Genomic DNA, 18,826 nt, shown 5'->3' with positions numbered 1-18,826 from the left:
AAATTGAAAAAAATTAATTGTGGTGATGGATGCACAGCTGTATGATGGTACTGTGGGCAGCTGATTGTGCACTTTGGATCTTTGGATGATTGTATGGTATGTGAACAATACCAATAAAATTAAATTTACAAAAAAATTAAAAAAAAAAGCTCCTAAGGTGTGTGCTCCACTAAAGCAAGTAAACCAAGAAAGAGGAGAGAATGTGGGTTTCTGACAAAAAGGAGAAGGCGAGGGAAGGTCCCAGGATGTCAGCTCAATACCAGGTGCAGAGAGGACCGGCTCTGATTGCATGTGGGGTTCACGAGGGCTCTGGGGACAGGGACTTTGATGAGCTAGTGGAGCTGGCGAGTCAGCCCTTTGGAACATAGTATCAGTGTGTTGGAGAACCCTGTTGGAACGTGGGGAGGTTTTAGTGACAGCTACGTGGAAAACCAGGCAAATGAAGGCAGTGTTTAACAAGCTTCCCGGTTGATGCTGTGCCCTGGCAGGTGAGGAGAAGCAGCCACACCCTTGCTCCAGAGAGCCTGAAACACCTGGTCAGGGGCTCACCTGTGGGATATTTTTGGTTTGTAGCCCAGAGAAGCAGGTATGGCATACGAGGGGTGACTTAAGTTACATCTTGGAAAATACCATGCTGTACCATAAACACTCTTCGTTGGGGTAATTTGAGCCATGCTATGTAATTTTTGTTAGTTTTCTATACGTAATCGTGGTTTTTTGGTTGTTGATGTTTTGTAGGCTCTTCAGAGGAATAAGTTTCCGGGACCGAGCCACACGGAATCTTACTCCTGGCCTCCCATAGCACGTGGCTGCGATGTGGTTGTCATTTCTCATTGTGGAAATGACCCTTTGTTGTACCTTCCACCATTGCTTACGATTTTGCAAACCGGGGGTTGTTACAAGTCATTACCAAGTAGAAACGGAGTAAGTTGAAAACAAGTTTGTTTCACAAGAAAATGGATTACGTATTTATTTTAAAGTTTTACACATAACGTTTATAGCTGTTAAGTGAACAGGTATCTAAAAACCTGTACCTCAGATCCTGGCACAAAGGACAGAGTAGAAATGGTGCTGTCACTTGTGATAAGGTGAGAAATAGCTGTAATGGGTTGCAATTAAACAGATGCAAGTTTATTTTTCTAATTACATCATATAGCTTAGTGATTTCCCTTTGGAAACTGGCGTTGACTAAGTTATGTATTGATTTAACCAAGTTAAATGAATGTACATTTATCTCCCTAAAAAGTTAGCAGCTGACCCCTACTGCAGAGCTCTGGCTGGCAAAGAGGGATGTCTGCGTGCTGCCTCTTGTCCCGTGCTCTCGCCCCACCGCCTCGGCCAGCCTGCTCTCGCCCTGATGCTGGCTGCTGGCACACTGGGGGTCTGCAGAAAGAAGAGCAGGACCCATCCTCACCTTCAGTTAATTGAAAACATGTTCCAAGGAGTGTCTGGCAGTGCACCTTCGGGGTGTTGGATGGGGAAGGGTGGAATTCAGTTGGTGCTGAAGGAATCTCCATCTCCTGGAGAAGAGAGGTGAACTTAAGATCAGGTGCTCCGGAGCCAGTGTGCCTGGGCTTAAATCCTACTGCTGCCATGAATTAGCTGTGTGGCCTTGGGCAACTGCCTTCGCCTCTCTGTGCTTCAGGTTCCTCATCTGTGAAATGCAACAGTAAGAGAGCCTGCCCTGTAGGATCGTTTTAAGGACTAAATGAATTAGAACTCAGGAAGTGCTTGGTTTAAGCCCTAGGAAAATCTGACTCAGCATATCTAAATCCGTTTTAATGGAATTGTATTTTAAGTTTTCTGGCCTGTATGATGATGATGACAGCAAACATTTTTATAGTGCTTACTCTGTGCAGGGGGTTGTTCTGGATGCTTCACTTGTTTGTCTCCTAACTTTTGTCCCAAATTATGTGAATTTGTTTGTCTTTGCAGCCTCTCGCAGTCTTGGTGTGCCCTGGGTGGAAAAAGGCCCAGTTTATTTTTGAATTATTGGGAGACTATAGCATGTCCTCCAGGCCGCTTCACCCTATGTTGTTAACCATCGGACTCCACAAAGATGAGGCCAAGAACATGAAGCTTCCGAGAGCGTGTAAGCCTCCCTTCCCAGCTGCTTGGCTTTCCCTGCAGGGGTCTGTGGAGCCCTGTCCCTGGCGGGCCTGGTTGCAGCAGACGGCACAGGGCTGGAGCGGTGCAGCCCCGGGCAGAGCCCCAGACCTCCTCAGCGAGGGCTGGAGACTGGGAGGGTTTGATCTCAGCTCACATTTGTTTCACTGTTAAAACTATCTGAGTTCATTATTTATCACCTGTTTACTGAGCACTTACTGTTTGTTAGACGCTGGGCACATAGGATGGGAGAAAATCCACCTTCCCTTTCAGGAGCACAAAACCTGGGGGGACTACAGAGGAAGGATTAACCAGATAATTAGTGATGAACCTGGTAGGCACACCCTCTTGAGTAAGAAAAACATCTTCGTGTTTGTTTAATGGGAGGGCATTTATTGAAAGTATGCAGGACCCTAGCAAAGGTAATGTTAGAAAATCTAAATGTTAATTGTGAAAATCTAAAATGTGAATTGTTTATTTTTTCATTTACAATGTAGGTGATGTGATTGTTACAACACCACATAGCCTCCTGAGACTTCTTAAATATCAAAGCTTGTTATTTCTTAGACTTTGTCACCTGATTTTGGATGAGGTGGAGGTACTATTTTTTGAAGCTAATGAACAAGTAAGTATTTTGTCCATTTAGATGTCATTATATATATATATGTGTGTGTATGTGTGTGTGTATATATAATTAAAATCGTAACTGCTTTTAGGTATCCCAAAAAGTGTCTAATTTGGGGAGAAGCAGGTAATCTAAAAAGGTTTTCCCTTTAAGCTCTTGTAATTAAGACGAGAGAATGTTTATTTGCAATTTCCTTCTCAGTGTTAAAGTTCTTTTCTTGGAAGAACAAACATTCCCTCCCAGGGAGGTTTTCTAAAATATTTTTATTAATATTTTTCTTTCTGTTTATGGAAGCAATAATTTTCATTTTAGAGAATTTGATAAATAGAGAAGAGCGTTTTTAACAAAAACAAACCGACCTCTATAATCTTAGACTCTGGCCATTTGGGTTTATTTCCCTCTTTTTCAATTCTCGTCTGATTCTCGCATCATCAGTGTACCCAGAGTCCATTTCAGCTGCCTGTGGCTTGCATCTTCCTGTAGGTGCCTGGTGAAGAGGGTTAACTTACCACACCACGGCGTGATTGTCCCTGGCCAGGTGGTATCCAACATAGCGTAACATACTTTTTTTAAAAACCATTTTATTTTTGGACATTTTTGATAGTATTTCGTGTGTGTAACTAAAGGCCATACCTTTTTTTGGTATATGTTTCTCTTAGGAGAAATTCCTAAGCAGAGGATTAGTGGATGAAAAACTATGAATTCTTGGTCATTTGTTGGAGGCAGCATAACCTGAGGACAGGAGCGTTAACATTTGAGAGCAAGGACGGCTGTGGGCCTGGGCAGGGTCCTCAGCCGCCTGGAGCCTCAGGTCCTTGTTTGCCAAACTGTCATCCGGGCCTGTTGGGCCTGTGGGGGCAGAGCCGGCCTGGAGGGAGGTGCAGCCCCTCAGCACCCCGCCAGCAGGAGGCCTCCGCGTGGCTTTCTTCTTTTTCAGCCTTATTGTTAAGTAGTGGTAGCTCTTTAGCTTAATCTGGGTTTGTTTGATTACCTAAATTGAATGTTAATTCACATTGGTCACTCGTATCCATTTTTCTATGTTACTTGTTCATTTTCTTGGCTTATTTTCTGTTGGTGAGATCAGCTTTTTTCCTCCAATTCTTAGAAGTATTTATAGACAGGTGTTAATCCTTTGTTATATGTGTTACACATAGTTACCTGGATTTTGTTGTCTGTGTTCTCATTTTGTTTGCAGTGGAGTTTTAGGATGTTTATTGACTTTAAGCTTAACATTTTCTCCTTCGTAGTCTTTTCCTTTACCTGTCAGAAAGGGCTTTGCCACTCTGAGAACAGAAAACACAGTCTCTTGATTTTGTTAAACTGATTGTTACTGTCTTCTGAGATAAAAAATGAAACTAATTATAAGAATTTTTTAGATGTTTGCTATATTAGATAACTTTAAAAAAAATATTGAAGCGGAAGAAAGGGAATCTGCACCACATCAGATTGTGGCGGTTGGCGTTCATTGGAACAAACACATCGGTCATTTAATCAAAGAGTTCATGAACGATCCCTACGTCGTGATCACGGCCATGGAGGAGGCCGCGCTCTATGGCGGTGTCCAGCAGGTCAGCCGGGGCCGGGGTGGGGAGAGGGCCCGAGGGCACCAGCCACGACCTCGTTTCACCGCTGAGCATGCCAAGCACACTCAGATTTCATATCAAGTCTGTGCTCATGTGTTTAAACTTATATTGATTTCCTAAACATCGTTTCCTATTAAAATTATAACGTACCTATGAAAAGTGAAACTGGAGCACTTTGGACGTTTTTTAAACACCTGGTTTGTGTATTTCATTACCAGGTGGTGCATCTTTGCCTGGAATGTGAAAAGACCTCTACTTTACTCCAAGCACTTGATTCGGTTCCTAGTCAGGCTCAGAAGACCTTGATCTTCACCTGCTCTGTGGCTGAAACAGAAATGGTGTGTAAGGTGAGCCCCCCCCCCCCCCGGCCTGCTTGTGTAAACCGTGGCTGAACCTGCAGCCGTCAGGAGGCTCCTCAGGTGGTTGAATCTGTGGCAGGGAAATACAGTTTTACAAGTTTAAGCTCAACCAGAAGAGGAGGCGGGTTCTGCGGGGAGGTCGCGGTGGCAGCGGAAATGGAGAGCAGGAGGCCTGACCTTGGAGGAGGAGCCAGGTCCCTGGGGCCTCCCTTCCGTCGAGGCATACAGTCCCCCAAGGGGTGCAGCACTTTACAGTTTGTCGTGGCTGAACAGGAAAAGGATCTGATTTGTGAAGACGTGCCGACACGTTCTGCACTCTCTACATTAGAAGATAGAGGAGATCACAGTGAAAAATATGGCCGTGCATTCAGAAGAGCCAAATAAATCGGCTAAAGATTTATTTTAATATTTTCTGTAAACCAATACCAAATTCGAGAAAAGAGGCAAAATACAACATAAAATCTAAGAATCAGTAGTGCATCCACCTTTCCACAATAAGGAGTGGGAAGGAACAGGGAAAAGGCCCTGGGCGACAGCGTGCTGCACCTGCTGTATACACGTGCACACAAGCCTGCATCAAAAGCGTTTTAACAAAAACGTGCTTGTTTCACTGGAGCAAGTTTTTTGATAAACTGTAGAAGTTTGGAAATATATTTGAGTCTGCAAGCATGTCATTCTCTAGAGTTCCTGGATCAGCAAGCAAGTTATTACCCTCAAAGGGAATTTAAATGGTTTATGCTGATCACTGTTGATGCGACAGTTGGCTTCAAGCTTGTGTTCCTCACTGAACTGACCTCTGGTTTCATCTTTAGGTGGTAGAAAGCAGTTCAGTATTTTGCTTGAAAATGCATAAAGAAACGGTTTTTAACTTGAAAAGTGTTTTAGAACACTGGAAGAAGAAGTTGAGTTCTGGCTCTCACATTGTATTGGGTAAGTATTTTCATTTCTATTTATTTTAGAGAAGGCTGAGCTAATAAGCATCATGTCTTTAATTCATTTATGTATCTCAGCTCCAAATACCTCATTTCCCATATTTACTGAGAATTTATTAGTAATATTAATTTCAAAAAAGAAAGTTTACCTCCACTGAAATTTCACTTTTGAGGTGGACATAGGTGTGCCCTAGTGTTCCAGCTTGAGAATCACTGAATGATTGATTGCATGATTGATAAATAAATAAAAATACACACACACACACACACACACACACACCCCTAAAATGAAATGTGGTCAGAAATGATTGCTAAACTTACTATCAGAAGTATAAAATGTTAAATGAATAAAGTAAGTGAAATGTCTTTGGGAGCCTAGACTTATAACAGAGGCAGTTTCCTAGCTTTAAAGAGAGACCACTCTTCTCTGGCATTTAACCCCTGGGAATGAAACTGCGGCGTTGTTGGGAAAAAAATGGGAAAGACGTTTCTTTGCCTATGAAGAGTGAAATGCAAGAAAGCAATGAATTAATGTAGGTGAGAGGCCTGCTCTGTAAAGGGAGGGAGGTAAAGCCCCTGCTGCGTTTGGAATTGTCGGAACCCTTTCTTTCCTCCAGCTCTCACGGACGACTGCATGCCGCTCCTGGGCATCACCGACGCCACGTGCGTGATCCACTTCAGCTTCCCTTCCTCGCCCAAAATTTTTGGTGAACGCCTGTATTGCATGTCTGATCGTTTTCAGAATTTAACCGAACAGGTTTGATTAATTTTTTTTATCATTTAATATCCCCCTGGTATTTTCTGTGTAATGAAAAATTCAGAGTCCACAGAGTCTCATGATTTCACCTGGTGCAGATGATCCACCTCCTTTGCTCTCCCCCAATTTTAAGGGTTCTCCTGCAGATCAGGGAGATAAAAAAGCCAAATCCGTCCTGCTGCTGACAGAGAGAAATGCACGCCATGCAGTCGGTGTTCTGCGCTACCTGGAGCGAGCAGATGCCAAAATTCCATCGGAGCTGTACAAGTTTACTGCAGGGGTTCTGCAAGCAAAAGAAGATGGAAAAGCCAGAAGGCCTCTTTGTCCATGTCTTAAGGCTTTTGGTTTTTGCAAGTAAGTTTTTTTTTTTAAGTTGAGATAATAGCGTACATTTGCACGCACAGATGATGAAGTGTACAGCTTAGTGTGCAGCTTGATGAGTCATTATGTATTCATGCATCAGTGTAACCACCACCCCGTTCTCTAGGGGAGCACCCTAAAGATTCTCACATGTGCCTTCCCGAGGTAACCACCATCCTTATGGCTGTCAACATCGACTAATTTTGCTTGTTTGCGAATTTCACATAAATGAGTTGTACAAAATGTGCACTTTTGTGTCTAGCTTCTTTCCCTCAACCTAATATCCTTGGCATTCATCTATATTGGTGTGTGTAGCGGTTTATTATTTTTTTTTTGCTGCGTTATATTCCATTATGTGAATATGTCGTAATTTATGTACACATTCTCCTGTCGATGGGCCTGTGGGTGGTTTCGCCTATGAAGCTGCTGTGAGCTCTTGGGTACCGGTCTCTCTCTGCCAGTGCACATCTGTTTTTCTTGTGTGAATGCATAGGAGTGGAATTGCTGGATCTGGGTAGGCCTGTGTTTGATTTTTCCGAAGCAGCTGACAGTTTTATGACCCTGGGAGCTCCCGTCGTTCCACGTCTCACCCGCACTTGGCGTGCCTTGTAGAGGTGGGTGGAAAATCATTGGGACTTTGATTTGCGTCCCAGACTGGTTACTGATATTGAAGGTCTTCATATGTTTATGGCACATTTGCCCATTGTCTTTTTGTGAAGTACCTGTTCAGGATTTTTACCCGTTTTTTTAAGGGTTTTTATCTTTTCCTTATTGGTTTGTGGGAGTATTTGTATATTCTAGACATAAGTGCTTTGTCAGATGCATGCATTGAAATTATCTTCCCCTGCTCTGTGGCTTCCCTTTTCACTCTTTTAATGGTGTCTTTTCATGAACAGACATTTAAAATTTTTGATGAAGTCAAATTAGTCCTTTCTTTGTTTTATGATTACTGTGTTTTGTGTCCTGGATAAGAAATATTTGCCTGTATCAAAATCATGAAGATGTTCTGTATTTTCTTCTAGAGGATTTATAGTTTTAGCTTTCATATTTAGGCCTATAATCCATATTGAATTAATTGTTTATATAGTGTGAGTACACAGAACAAGGTTTACTTTTGTCCACACGGACAGTCATTTGCTCCAGCATCGTATATTTTAAAATACCATTCTGTTGCCACTGAGTCAGCAGCTCTGATGTAACTCAGGTGATAGTACCATCTTGAGAAAACTGACATTAACCTTTTTGAATTTTGGTACATTGAACAGGTTATTACCAACAATTTCCATTATTCCTTTAAATAGAATATCGACTTTTGAAACTGAAGCTTCAGCTGTTTCTCAGTTTGGAAGCAACGTTATGGTTAAGAAACAGCTTCTGGGTTAGAGGTTAATTGGCCTTTATAGAAGATAAGGTGATGTGTGTCTGATTCAGAGTTTTTGTTTTGGAAATATATTTTTTAATTTACATAATGCGTTTAAGAATTCTAGATACATATGGCCAATACACACATGAAAAGATGCTCAAGGTCATTAGCCTTTAGGGAAATGCAAATCAAAATCGCAGTGAGATATCACCTTGCACCCACTAGTATGGCTTTTATTAAAAATGGAAAATAACGTGTTGGCGACAATGCAGAGAAATTAGAACCCTGGCACGTTGCTGTTGGGAATGCAAAATGGTGCAGCCACCACAGAGAACAGTTTGGCAGTTTCTCAAAAAGTTAAAACGTAGAATTACCACGTGACCTGGCAATTCCACTTCTAATATATACCAAAAGAATTGAAATAAGAGACTTAAACAGATAATTTATACATTGGTGTTTGCAACAGCATTATTCACAGTAGCCAAAAGATGGAAACAACCTAAGTGTTCATCAGCAGCTGAATGGATAAACAAAATTTGGTGTATACGCACAACGGAATATTATTCAGCCATAAAAAGGAATGAAGTTCTGATATGCTACACCAATGATGAACCTTGAAATTATTATGTTGAGTGAAATAAGCTAGACATAAAAGGATAAATATTATATGAGTCCACCTATATGAAATATCTGATTAAGCAAATTCACAGGGACAAAGAGTAGATTAGAAGTTACTGGGGGCTAGGGAAAAAGGGACTAAGAAATTATTGCTTAATGGGAAAAGAGTTTTGGTAATGAACAGTGGTGATGGTAGCACAAAATTGCAAATGTAATAAATATCACTGAATTGTACAATTAATTAAAATGGGAAATGATGTGTAATATATATGCTGCCACCATAAAAATTATTTACAAAGAATGTCTAGAGAAATTATAAACTCTTCTCTTTATGTTTATTCATTGTTAAACTTTAGGACCCATTTCTACTGATATCCGTATTGTTAATGTCATCTGAAGTATTTAATAAGGAAGACTTAACTTTTACAGTGTTTGGAATACAAGTTCTTTCATTTAACTTGTAGGTTAATTTCCCTAAAGAATACTTTTTAAATTCACATTAACAATTATTATTGGGCTTTTTTGGTTTTAAAAATCCAGTCGATTTTTTTCAGAGACAAAAGGATCTGTCCTGATCGACATCATATCAATCCAGAAATAGACATGCCAAGGAAGTTATCTAACGAATCTCTGCCAGCGTTTGGATATGTTAAAGTGAGTTTTGTTAAAGTTCCTTTTGTCCAGTGATGAATGGTCATTTTTATGAACACTTTTTTTTCTCAAGCAGCAGAATCTTTGTAGAGTGTAATTTTGGCTTCCGGTGGTCAGTGTTAAGGTCCCATGGCTGACCCGGCCATCGGCGTGGGTCCTTGTAAGTTGCCTTATTTCATTGCCCCAGTTTATTTAGAAAACAAGATCAAATAGGAAAATGGATGAATCGCTTTGACAATTGAGGGATTTTTCAGGCATTGCGAAAATTTCTTTCTTAAAAAAATTTAATAAGCATGTTTTATCAACCCCCAAAAGCTGCAGCTCCTGCAGGGTTTGTTCTCAACTCCAGGCGAGAAAGGACCTCCACAAAGTGTTGCCTGGGGTGGCTGTGGAGGAGGGGAAGCCACAGTGGCGGTGGGGATCTAGATGAGGAGGAGAGGGGAGGAGGGGATTTCAGGGCTCCAGGAGGGCTGTGGCTGCGGGTAGAGGACATTGAGGGGGACCAGTGGCTTTTCCTGCATCTTCCCGGTGGACCATGCAGAGCCATCGTAGGTGCTCTGTGGTGTCTACATCCAGCCCCTCGTTGCTGGATATTTGAGATGTTTCCATTTGGGGCTATTAAAAAATTATGCCATGGGACAGACAAAACCGCCCTGCCCTCGTGGAACTGACGTCTCTGTGAGGGCCAAGGAGACTTGCATATAAAGGATTTATCACAAAGCTTGGCACAGAGCAAGTCATTGAAAAAGGTCAGCCTTTCCTTCACTCATTCATTTACAAACATGCACCGGGGGCATCCCCTGTGCCCAGCCCCTGCCCAGCCTCACGCACGCAGTGGGGCCCAGCCCCGGTCCCTGCCCTCGTGTGGCTCATCCTCAGGGGGAGTCAGCCCCCAACAGGCTTGGGCCCCTTAGCCTGGCACGCAGAGCCTTGTGATTTGGGAAGTATCATTCTAAATCAATCACCATTAGCATCTTAGTATATTTTCTCTGTCATTTTTCTTTGAGCATCTTTTCACAAATTTGTTATAGGTATGTTTGTCGTGTCCTGCCCATTTCTCATTATTTGCAGTGAGCATTTTTGTCATCCTCAGTTGCAACTCATGCCCAGTGACTGCCCTTAGAGCAGGTTTTACTGACTGGGCCAGTGTCTGAATGCCAGACTGTACAGTTGGGACCTAAAGGGGCGAGCCCCCATCTGGGCGAGCACTGTCTGCCAGGCTGGAGGAGCCCTAACGTCTCTGGCCGAGGGCACTGAGGGTTCATCAAGGCAGCCTTCTCGGCAGTGCCGGGGGGGGGTGCCAGTTGTATTCCCGTCTTCCTGGGCTGGCTGTCCAGCGGGGTTGGTCAGCAGTGAACACGTGAGTAAGAAGGGAGATTCTAGGTGGTGACAGGTGCTGTGAAGAGGTGGAAATGCAGTGAGGTAATAGGAAGTGTTTTGGTGTATGTGTGCCGGGGGCCCAGGGGGGTCGACTGAACTGAGACCCACATGATGAGAAGGTGCCAGCCATGGGAGGATCTGGGGAAGAACATGGAGTGTTTCCACAACAGGACAGGCTGATTGGCAGTGAGCGTGGTGGGAGAGGAAGGCAGGGACCCACAAAGAGCCCTGTGAGATCCGACACTCCTGCCGGTGCCCACAGGGTGACCTCACCCCTGCCCACAGTGCTGCCTCTCCTCCTGCTCAGCACCGCCCTCTCGCCCACCCACCTCGTCAACTGCATCTGTCTCCTGGTGTCTGCTCCGGGAAGCCCAGCACCCTGCCTCAGTGTGGTGTTTCCTCCCTCAGCCTGGGACGCCCTGTCTACACACCCCAATGCCCCACACACTCACACACGTGCCCTGGCCTGTCTGTCCGCCCTGGGTGCTGAGGGTCCCTCTGGGACTTGGCTTCATCCCTGCGTGCCCAGTGCCTTCCCTATAGAAGGTTCTCAGTAAGATGCTTCTCTGTGCATGAACGGGGGTCAGAAAAGGCTCGAGAGACAGGGATATCATGTAAGAGGATTTTTATAAAAGTGCAGTCAAAAAATAACACTTATACCCAATAATGAACTTTTAAAATAATGAAATTTGGAAGGAAAAAAAAAGTGCCGTTAGATTTAAAGTGGAACCATAATTTATGTGAGTATCATCAGGCTTTTGTTCTGTTCTGCTTTTTAATCCCTGTTGGGTATACCCTGTAGGACTCTTAGGTCAGGGGCTGGTTTCTGCAGATCTAGAGAGTATGGGGGGCTTTGGTTTAGATTAAGATTGCTTTCTGGATATATTTATGTGTTTCAGATAATACCTTTTTATATTCTGAATGCAACAAATTACTTTGGTCGTATAATCGATAAACGAGTGGATCTTTATGCAACTCTTAATGCTGAAATGAACGAGTATTTTAAGGATTCCAATAATAAAACAACTGTTGAAAAGGTGGAAGAATTTGGATTATATGGATTAGCAGAAAACACACTTTTTCACAGGTAAAATGTCCGCTGATTTTGTCTCCGGAAGCTGTAACTGTAAAGTGGTGGTGAATCCCTGTGTTTCTCCTCTGGCCAGTTGGCATGTGCAGCGCTGAGCCGGCTGCCTCCCTGGAGGTGGTGAGGGTACAGCATCCCCGCTGCCCGTGCAGCTCTGCCGGGAGGCTCGGGCCCCCAGTTCTGAGCACAGAGCACGGGGCAGTGTGGCTGTGGGTGCTGGGGAGCGATCGGAGTGTGCCACGTACCTTCCAGCATCATCTCCGTTTTATTTTTGCATTACTCCTGTGTGAGAAACAAGCACTATTCCTAAAAAGGAATAAACGCTCTCCCGATTGTGGAGAAGAAAAGAATTTATTCACAATGTTGCAAGAATGGGCGCCCAACCAAAATGTGGGAGGTTGGTGAACAGAACAATAGACTCAGCATATTTATTCCCTACGCCTAACTGCAAGTCCCTTCCCTGTTTCTCCCCTGGCTGGATACTTCAGAGATTACATTCTATTTGACAAACCTAACTAGCCTGCACAAATTTGAAACATGCAGCCCTCTTAAATTAGAAACATTTGAAAAAAAATCTGTGCAAACTTGAAACATTTGAAACAAGTCTCCACCCCACTTTCCTTTGTTCTTTAACTGCAGAGCCAGTCTAAGCTAGTTTGGTAACAACTTACGAAGCTGTTTAAGGAACCTCTACTCTCCCACCCCGCACCTTGCAAGGACAGTGGGTGGATAAACAGGAGGACCGGCCACTGATTATAGCTTGGCTTCTTGACCCTCTGCCATTTCCCTGAGCTGCCCCCACCCTGCGTGAAAGCTAAACTTAATCTAATTCTCATACCTGTAAAATGGCATTGTCTCCATTTTACAGTTAAGCAGACTGAGCCCAGGAGCAGTGGCATGAGTTGTCCAATACATATCGTAGTCATTGCTCACACACGGGCGGTGTGGCTCACCTGCCTGTTCGCAGCTGCCCCCCTCGAATGTCCTCATCAGGCTCCGCTCAGCAAGTGCTTCAAGTGCTTCTGTTGAGAAGACCTTGAAAATCTAATTTGCTCTGTTGATTTTTCTTAGAGCCTCTGGGAAAGATCTCCTCTTTTCAAAAGTATTACATGTTGTTTATATTTAGGTACACTTAAATAATCCGCGACGAAGTGCAGTTTTGAAGGCCTTGGTTATTTTACTTCCAGTGGAGAGTAAAACCCTGCAGTTTAGGAGGTTTTTTTCTTTTAATGGGTAAGTTGAGGTGAAGATTGTTTCCCTCCTGTAGTCTCTGTGGTAATCGGATGCTGCTGTATCCAGGGTTCAGGTGTTGGAGATGAGCCAGAAAGAAGATTCGTGGGCCCTGGACAATGCCCTCGTCAAGTTCGTAGACGAAGGCCGGACTGCCCTTGTCCTGAAAAACCAACTGCTGCATCTCCCAGAAAGTTTCCACACCCTCCCCCCGCAAGCTGTGGAGATCATTGTTTGTAGGGTGAAACCTGCCGACAACGAGATTGAGTGGAATCCGAAGGTGAGTTATTTTGCCTTTTTATGTTTTGTTGGGCTTGGGCAAGGTGTTTCTGCACCGACCGTTGCTTTATGCTCCTGGGCAGTTAAAGCTGCAGTCAGTTTCCATCCCTGCTGATGGGGGGCACACTAACAGCCGCTGCCCACCCAGCCCAGCTTGGAGCCCTCAGAGGTGCTGGGTGCCCTCAACACAGCTGCCGTCATTACTACGAACCCCAAAGACTTCGAATTGGTGTGAAGTGTGGCTCGTGTGAGCGCCTACAGAAGCAGATAGCCCACTACAAGGGAGCCCGGGTGAGGGGCACTCTGTGGGGAGGCTGAGTAGCTCTGCTGGGTCGGGAGGGCAGACATGGAAGGGGAGTTAGAGGCAGAGAAGCTTCCATTGGAAAGGACATTTCTGCTGGGCCCTGCGGGGAACTGGGATGTCACCAAGTGGAATGGATGGGGCACTGAAGGCAGCGACGATGGAGCAGGCCGAGGCCTGGAGCCCAGCAGAGGGCCCCTGGGTGGCCCGTCCATCACCCGGCAGCCCGTGTCTTCAAAGAAAGGTTCCAGTTTGTATAATTGGATTAATAGAATGTGAAATAGACTATCACAATTGGCAAAGCAAAACAGTTTGAATTCTAAGCAAGATTAAACATGATCCAGAAATAAACAGGGGAAGGTTCCCACAATAATACAGGACGAATGCACAACTTTCCTGTTGGGAGTTTCGCAGAGCCAGCCTCCATTCAGCAGCAGTCTTTTCCTCCATGCATTGCATAGTCCCTGAGGGTCTGCAGCTTGCGAGATGCCATGGCCTGGCCTACAGAGGGGCTCATCCGCACCTATCTATTGAAGGGCAGCTTCTGTAGAAATGGGGAAAGGTCTCCTGTGTGTGCTCCTTCACATCCGTTTATCAAGTTCAAAGAGGATGGCAGCAGCTTAATGGAGATGGGCCAGCCCCTCCTGTTGTGCTCTCTTGGCGCTCAGATGTGCATGGAGGGTGGCTCAGACGGGCCTGGGGCGCCGTGACCCTTATGAGAGAACAGCGTGTGCTCAGGAGAGAGAACACAAAGACCAGGGCACCTCCATTCCAGGGCCCTGGCTGCAGCCTGTGCCAAGCACAGTCTCTGGGACCTGTCCCCTGCGGCAGCCAGAAAACTCTCAGAGCTTTCAGAGAAGTAAACAGCGTGCCTGGTGGGAAATGCACAGTATGAGGAGCCCAGAGAGACTGACCTCCCCCTGCCCCCAGAGCTCACTGCCCAAGGCCTTGGGCTGCTTTGCCCGCATCTCTGAATCCGTCCTCACCCAACTGCTTTCAGCCTCGTCCCCGAAGGAGAGTGATGGTCTCTGCAGCCCATCTCACAAAATGAAATGCTTGGAGAAGGTTTTTTGCAAAACTCTGTGGTATATACAGAGTAAGGTGTTTTGTCAATGCCTCAGGCAAATAACATCTGTGTTTTTTTGTTTTCAGGTTACTAGGTACATTCATCATAAAATTATTGGAAAATTGCATGATGCAAAAGTGATACTGGCTTTGGGAAATACAGTTTGGATTGATCCAATGGTAGGTATGCAGTTTTCTTAAAATGCCATCTGGGTTTGAATGGGCCCCTAAAATTATCCAAATTGTTGTAAACAGAGAAAAAAACTAGTTTGAATACCTTACCTGATGCACATATCTGGAGCTTTACTTCACAGAGAAAGACATTCTTTGGTTTTTTTGTGGTTTTTTTTCATGTTATTTGGGTCATGAATTTGGTTTTGGGTTTAGTTTTTGTTTTTTAAGGAAATATTTTACTTTATAATCCAGCATATAGTATATTTGTATATGTAATATGCACACACCTGTACAACTGGAGCTGATCATGAAACTGTCCTTACTGCAGGTGGCACTGGCTGGTGTTTCCTAGTGTGTTCTGTTTCACTAACTGGGAAGTGGGCCTTCGCATCCATTGTTGTGCTGTCCTGGCAGCCCTGGGCCGGGACAGCTGCCGTGGCGGTGCAGGGTGCCCATCTTTCTCGGTTGTGACGATCTGACAGCCTGGGCCATGCTCAGTCACATGGAAGGCATTCAAAGATAGGTTCTCTTATGTCCATGTTTCCACCTTGTTCATTTAGCAAATGTTTACTGAGCACCTGCCACGGGTCAGGTGCCCGGCACCTGGTTCCATCGGTGAGCAAAACCGGCCAAGCCTCCTCCCCGGGGTGCTGCCGTGGAGCAGGGGTGCTGGATGGTTCCATCCTCGGCCTCACAGCTTCCCCTGTAGCACTGCGACCGTCCCCTCTGCTTGTACCCCAAGAACTCTAATTTTCAGTTCAAAGTTTTGCTTTGTTAGGCTTAAATCTTAATTGTTGTGATTACTTAAAAGACTTAAAGGACTTCAACTCTTAAAAATTGTTTGGCTGAAAGTTAATTTTTATAGGGTTGGAAAAGCCTTGAAAAAGGGAGTTTGCCTGGAAGACTTATGAGTAAGGGGAGAAAATGTGCAGGTAAAATGAAGTGACTTGAGTAGTCTCAGCTGATGTTGTAGTAGGCAGAAGTCCCCTTTATAGAAGGAAAAATGGAAACTTTATTAACCTGGAATTTTTTTCAGCTATTGCTAAGAGAGTGAAGCAAAAAAAAAAAAAAAAAAAAGAACCCCGCCTGGCAGATATTCTCCCGCAGCTCCACAGTGTGTGAAGTGTCCCAGTGGCAGCTCCACAGTGTGTGAAGTGTCCCAGTGGCAAGTTGGAGAGCAGGCAGGCACCCCCAGCCCTGCCCACCTTCTCCACCTGCACCCTCCTAGCTCGTGTTCACTTGGGAAGGAGCCCCAGCCAGGGCCAGCCTGCCCCCCTCCTCATCCTGCACCCCACCACGTGGAAGGAGCCCCCAGTCCTGCACCCGCACCTCTTATCAATAGACAGACTGCTGTGGATTTCAGGTTCTACTTAATTTGGTAGAAATTAAATTGTATTAATGTATGTCACATGAACATAGACTGTTACTGGACGTCTGTGCTTTAATATTTTGTGTAAATTAAGGAGATGAGAATGTCTGGGTTGCAGAAAAGACAAGTGGACGAAACCATCCAGAATACGTGCCTTCCGGCCTTGGGCTGGGAGCTTTCTGGGCACCTGATCGGGTCAGTCGTGCCCCCCGCCTCGCCGGGGTCAGCACCCCAGGACCCTGAGCAGCAGGGTCCCACCTGTTAAGAGAAGCGTGAGGAAGCAGCAAGAGGTTCAGCAGCACGTTTGCACTTAATCGAGACCTTCTACCTGAGGAAGTCTGGGCAAAGTTGCCGGCTGCTCTAAGAGTCTTGTGTCTGCTGACAGCATTACAGATTGGTCTCATCTAGGCATTTTATTCCTGGATTCATTGTTGACTACCCCCCAGACCTGAGCATATTTCTGTGTGTGTGACTGGGCTCTGGAAGATTCTGATGTGACCTCAGTTATGAAACAACTTGGGTGCTGCCAGGGGGGAGCCCTTGCCCCGTCATGGCACGTGCCAAACTGCGTGGAACATTCCAGGGAGAGATCAAGAGGCCATGTGAGAGTGTTTGTGAGTCATTTAAAATTCAAAGTGTGATTCTTGCAAATGTCATTGTATTGTTTCTTTGTTTCAAGGTGCACATTACAAAACTTTCAAATTTGAAAACGTCTGTCATTGATTATAATGTTCGTGCTGAAATTTTGTCGATGGGAATGGGCATTGATAACTCAGAGCATATAGAACAATTGACAAAGTTATGCCAAGGAGCTAAAATGCCAACTTTTGAAGAAAGCCTAAACCAAACCCTGTAAGTAGATTTTTGCCTCCCTTTTGGAAGAGCTGTTGTGTGGAAATATAACTCACAAGTGTTGTGGACATTCTTTATGAAAGTAGAGAAAATAGTTTGAGAGTCCCCACGTCCCTGTCACTCAGCTTCAATAATTATCAAGATTTGGGGAATCTCGCTTCATCCATACCCAACCCACACTTTTGTTTTTGGTGGAGTGTTATGAAGTGAATCCTAAATGTATTTTCTCACTTGTATGTCTTACAGAAAAGGATTTTAGAGAACTTTTTATTGACAAATGGTACACATACAGAAAGTGCACACGTCATAAGTGCAGAGGTTGATGGGTTTTTTTAACACACCCGTGTACCCAGCCCTAGATCAAGAAATAGCACCCCCCAGGGGCCTCCTTGGGCTCCCTTCCGATAATCACTGCTCCCCAGTGGAAAAGCCTGATGTCCTGATGTGGAAAAGCAGAGGGTCCTGCCTGCTTTTCTGCCTTGCATGACTGGGATCACACAGCACGTCTCTTTTATGCCTGACTTCTTTTTCCTCAGCTCAGCGTTGTGTGTGAAATTCACCCATGTTGTGCGTGCAGCTGTAGATCACAAATCCTTATCACCGCATAATTTCCCGCTGTATGAATATACAGTGTGTTGAGGAGGATGTGGCCCAACAGAACACGATGACAGTACCATGATCACAACCAGCAAAATTAACAGTAATTCTTTAAACTGCTTGTTTAATTTAAGGAAGATGATAGCAAGATGCTGAAATATTTAAGTTTTTCAGTTGACCTGATTAACAGACAAATACTTTGAATTGAAGTTAAACCATTAAGTAAAGTTGAAGTTTTAAAATTCATTCTTTCATTCATGAACTATTTATGGAGCATCTACTGGAGGTACAGTGGTGAACAAACAGATGAAAAGCCATCCCTGCAAGGGCCTTACATTGTTTTTTAAAAATTGCTTTATTCTTAATTGTGGTAAAATAAATACACATAACATAAAAATCATTTTAATGGGCATTTTTTAAAGTACACTGACAATACTATATAAGTTTCACTACTATTTCCAAACTATTTTAATTATTTTAAACCCAAACTCCTTCTCGTTTAGCAGTAACTCCCCTTTTCCGCTCTCCCCACCCCCGTAACCACTATTCTCTGCTGTCTCTGTGAATTTGCTTAATCTAAGTATTTCGTGTAAGAGAAATCATACAATATTTGTCCTTTTGTGTCTGGCTTATTTCATTCAGTGTAATGTCGACAAGGCCCATCCAGGTTTTAGCCTGTACCAGCACTTCACTCCTCTTTATGGCTGAATAGTATTCTGTTGTATGGAAAGACCATATTTTGTTTATCCTTCCATCTGCTGCTGGACACTTGGGTTGCTTCCACCTTTCAGCGGTTGTGAATAATGCTGTACATTGGTGTGCAAATGTCTATCCGGATCCCCGTTTCCAGCTCTTTTGGGGATATACTTAGGAGTGGAATTGCCAGGTCATGCAGTAATTCTATGTTTAGTTTTCTGAGGAACTGCCAAACTGATTTGCACAGTGGCTGCATGATTTTACATTCCCACCAACAACATACAAGGGTTCCTGTTTTTCCACATCCTCGCCAACATTTGCTATTTTCAGTTTTTTAAACAGCAGCCATCCTAGTGGGTGTGAAGTTGTTTAATTTGCGTATCTCTAATGCCTAATGATGTTAAGCGTCTTTTCATGTGCTTTCTGGCCATTTGAATATCTT

The 18,826-nt window shown here is 44.2% G+C and overlaps 1 protein-coding gene across 1 annotated transcript in view; it reads left to right on the top strand.

Annotated features, from left to right (window-relative positions):
* The window catches only part of TDRD12 (tudor domain containing 12), a 95,950-nt gene that overhangs the window by 68,328 nt on the left and 8,796 nt on the right, over positions 1–18,826 (top strand). The window contains exons 13-25 of the mRNA XM_037819756.1: positions 739–924; positions 1,936–2,092; positions 2,604–2,731; positions 4,108–4,299; positions 4,533–4,661; positions 5,486–5,603; positions 6,223–6,362; positions 6,496–6,716; positions 9,258–9,357; positions 11,634–11,821; positions 13,121–13,331; positions 14,784–14,876; positions 16,919–17,091. Coding sequence (XP_037675684.1) covers positions 739–924; positions 1,936–2,092; positions 2,604–2,731; positions 4,108–4,299; positions 4,533–4,661; positions 5,486–5,603; positions 6,223–6,362; positions 6,496–6,716; positions 9,258–9,357; positions 11,634–11,821; positions 13,121–13,331; positions 14,784–14,876; positions 16,919–17,091 — 2,036 coding nt within the window. The remainder of the gene's footprint in view (positions 1–738; positions 925–1,935; positions 2,093–2,603; positions 2,732–4,107; positions 4,300–4,532; positions 4,662–5,485; positions 5,604–6,222; positions 6,363–6,495; positions 6,717–9,257; positions 9,358–11,633; positions 11,822–13,120; positions 13,332–14,783; positions 14,877–16,918; positions 17,092–18,826) is intronic.

This window comes from Choloepus didactylus, chromosome 27 (assembly GCF_015220235.1).
Source record: "Choloepus didactylus isolate mChoDid1 chromosome 27, mChoDid1.pri, whole genome shotgun sequence".
In the NCBI taxonomy this organism is placed as follows: Eukaryota; Metazoa; Chordata; class Mammalia; order Pilosa; family Megalonychidae; genus Choloepus; species Choloepus didactylus.
This window is presented reverse-complemented; position numbering and strand designations above follow the sequence as displayed.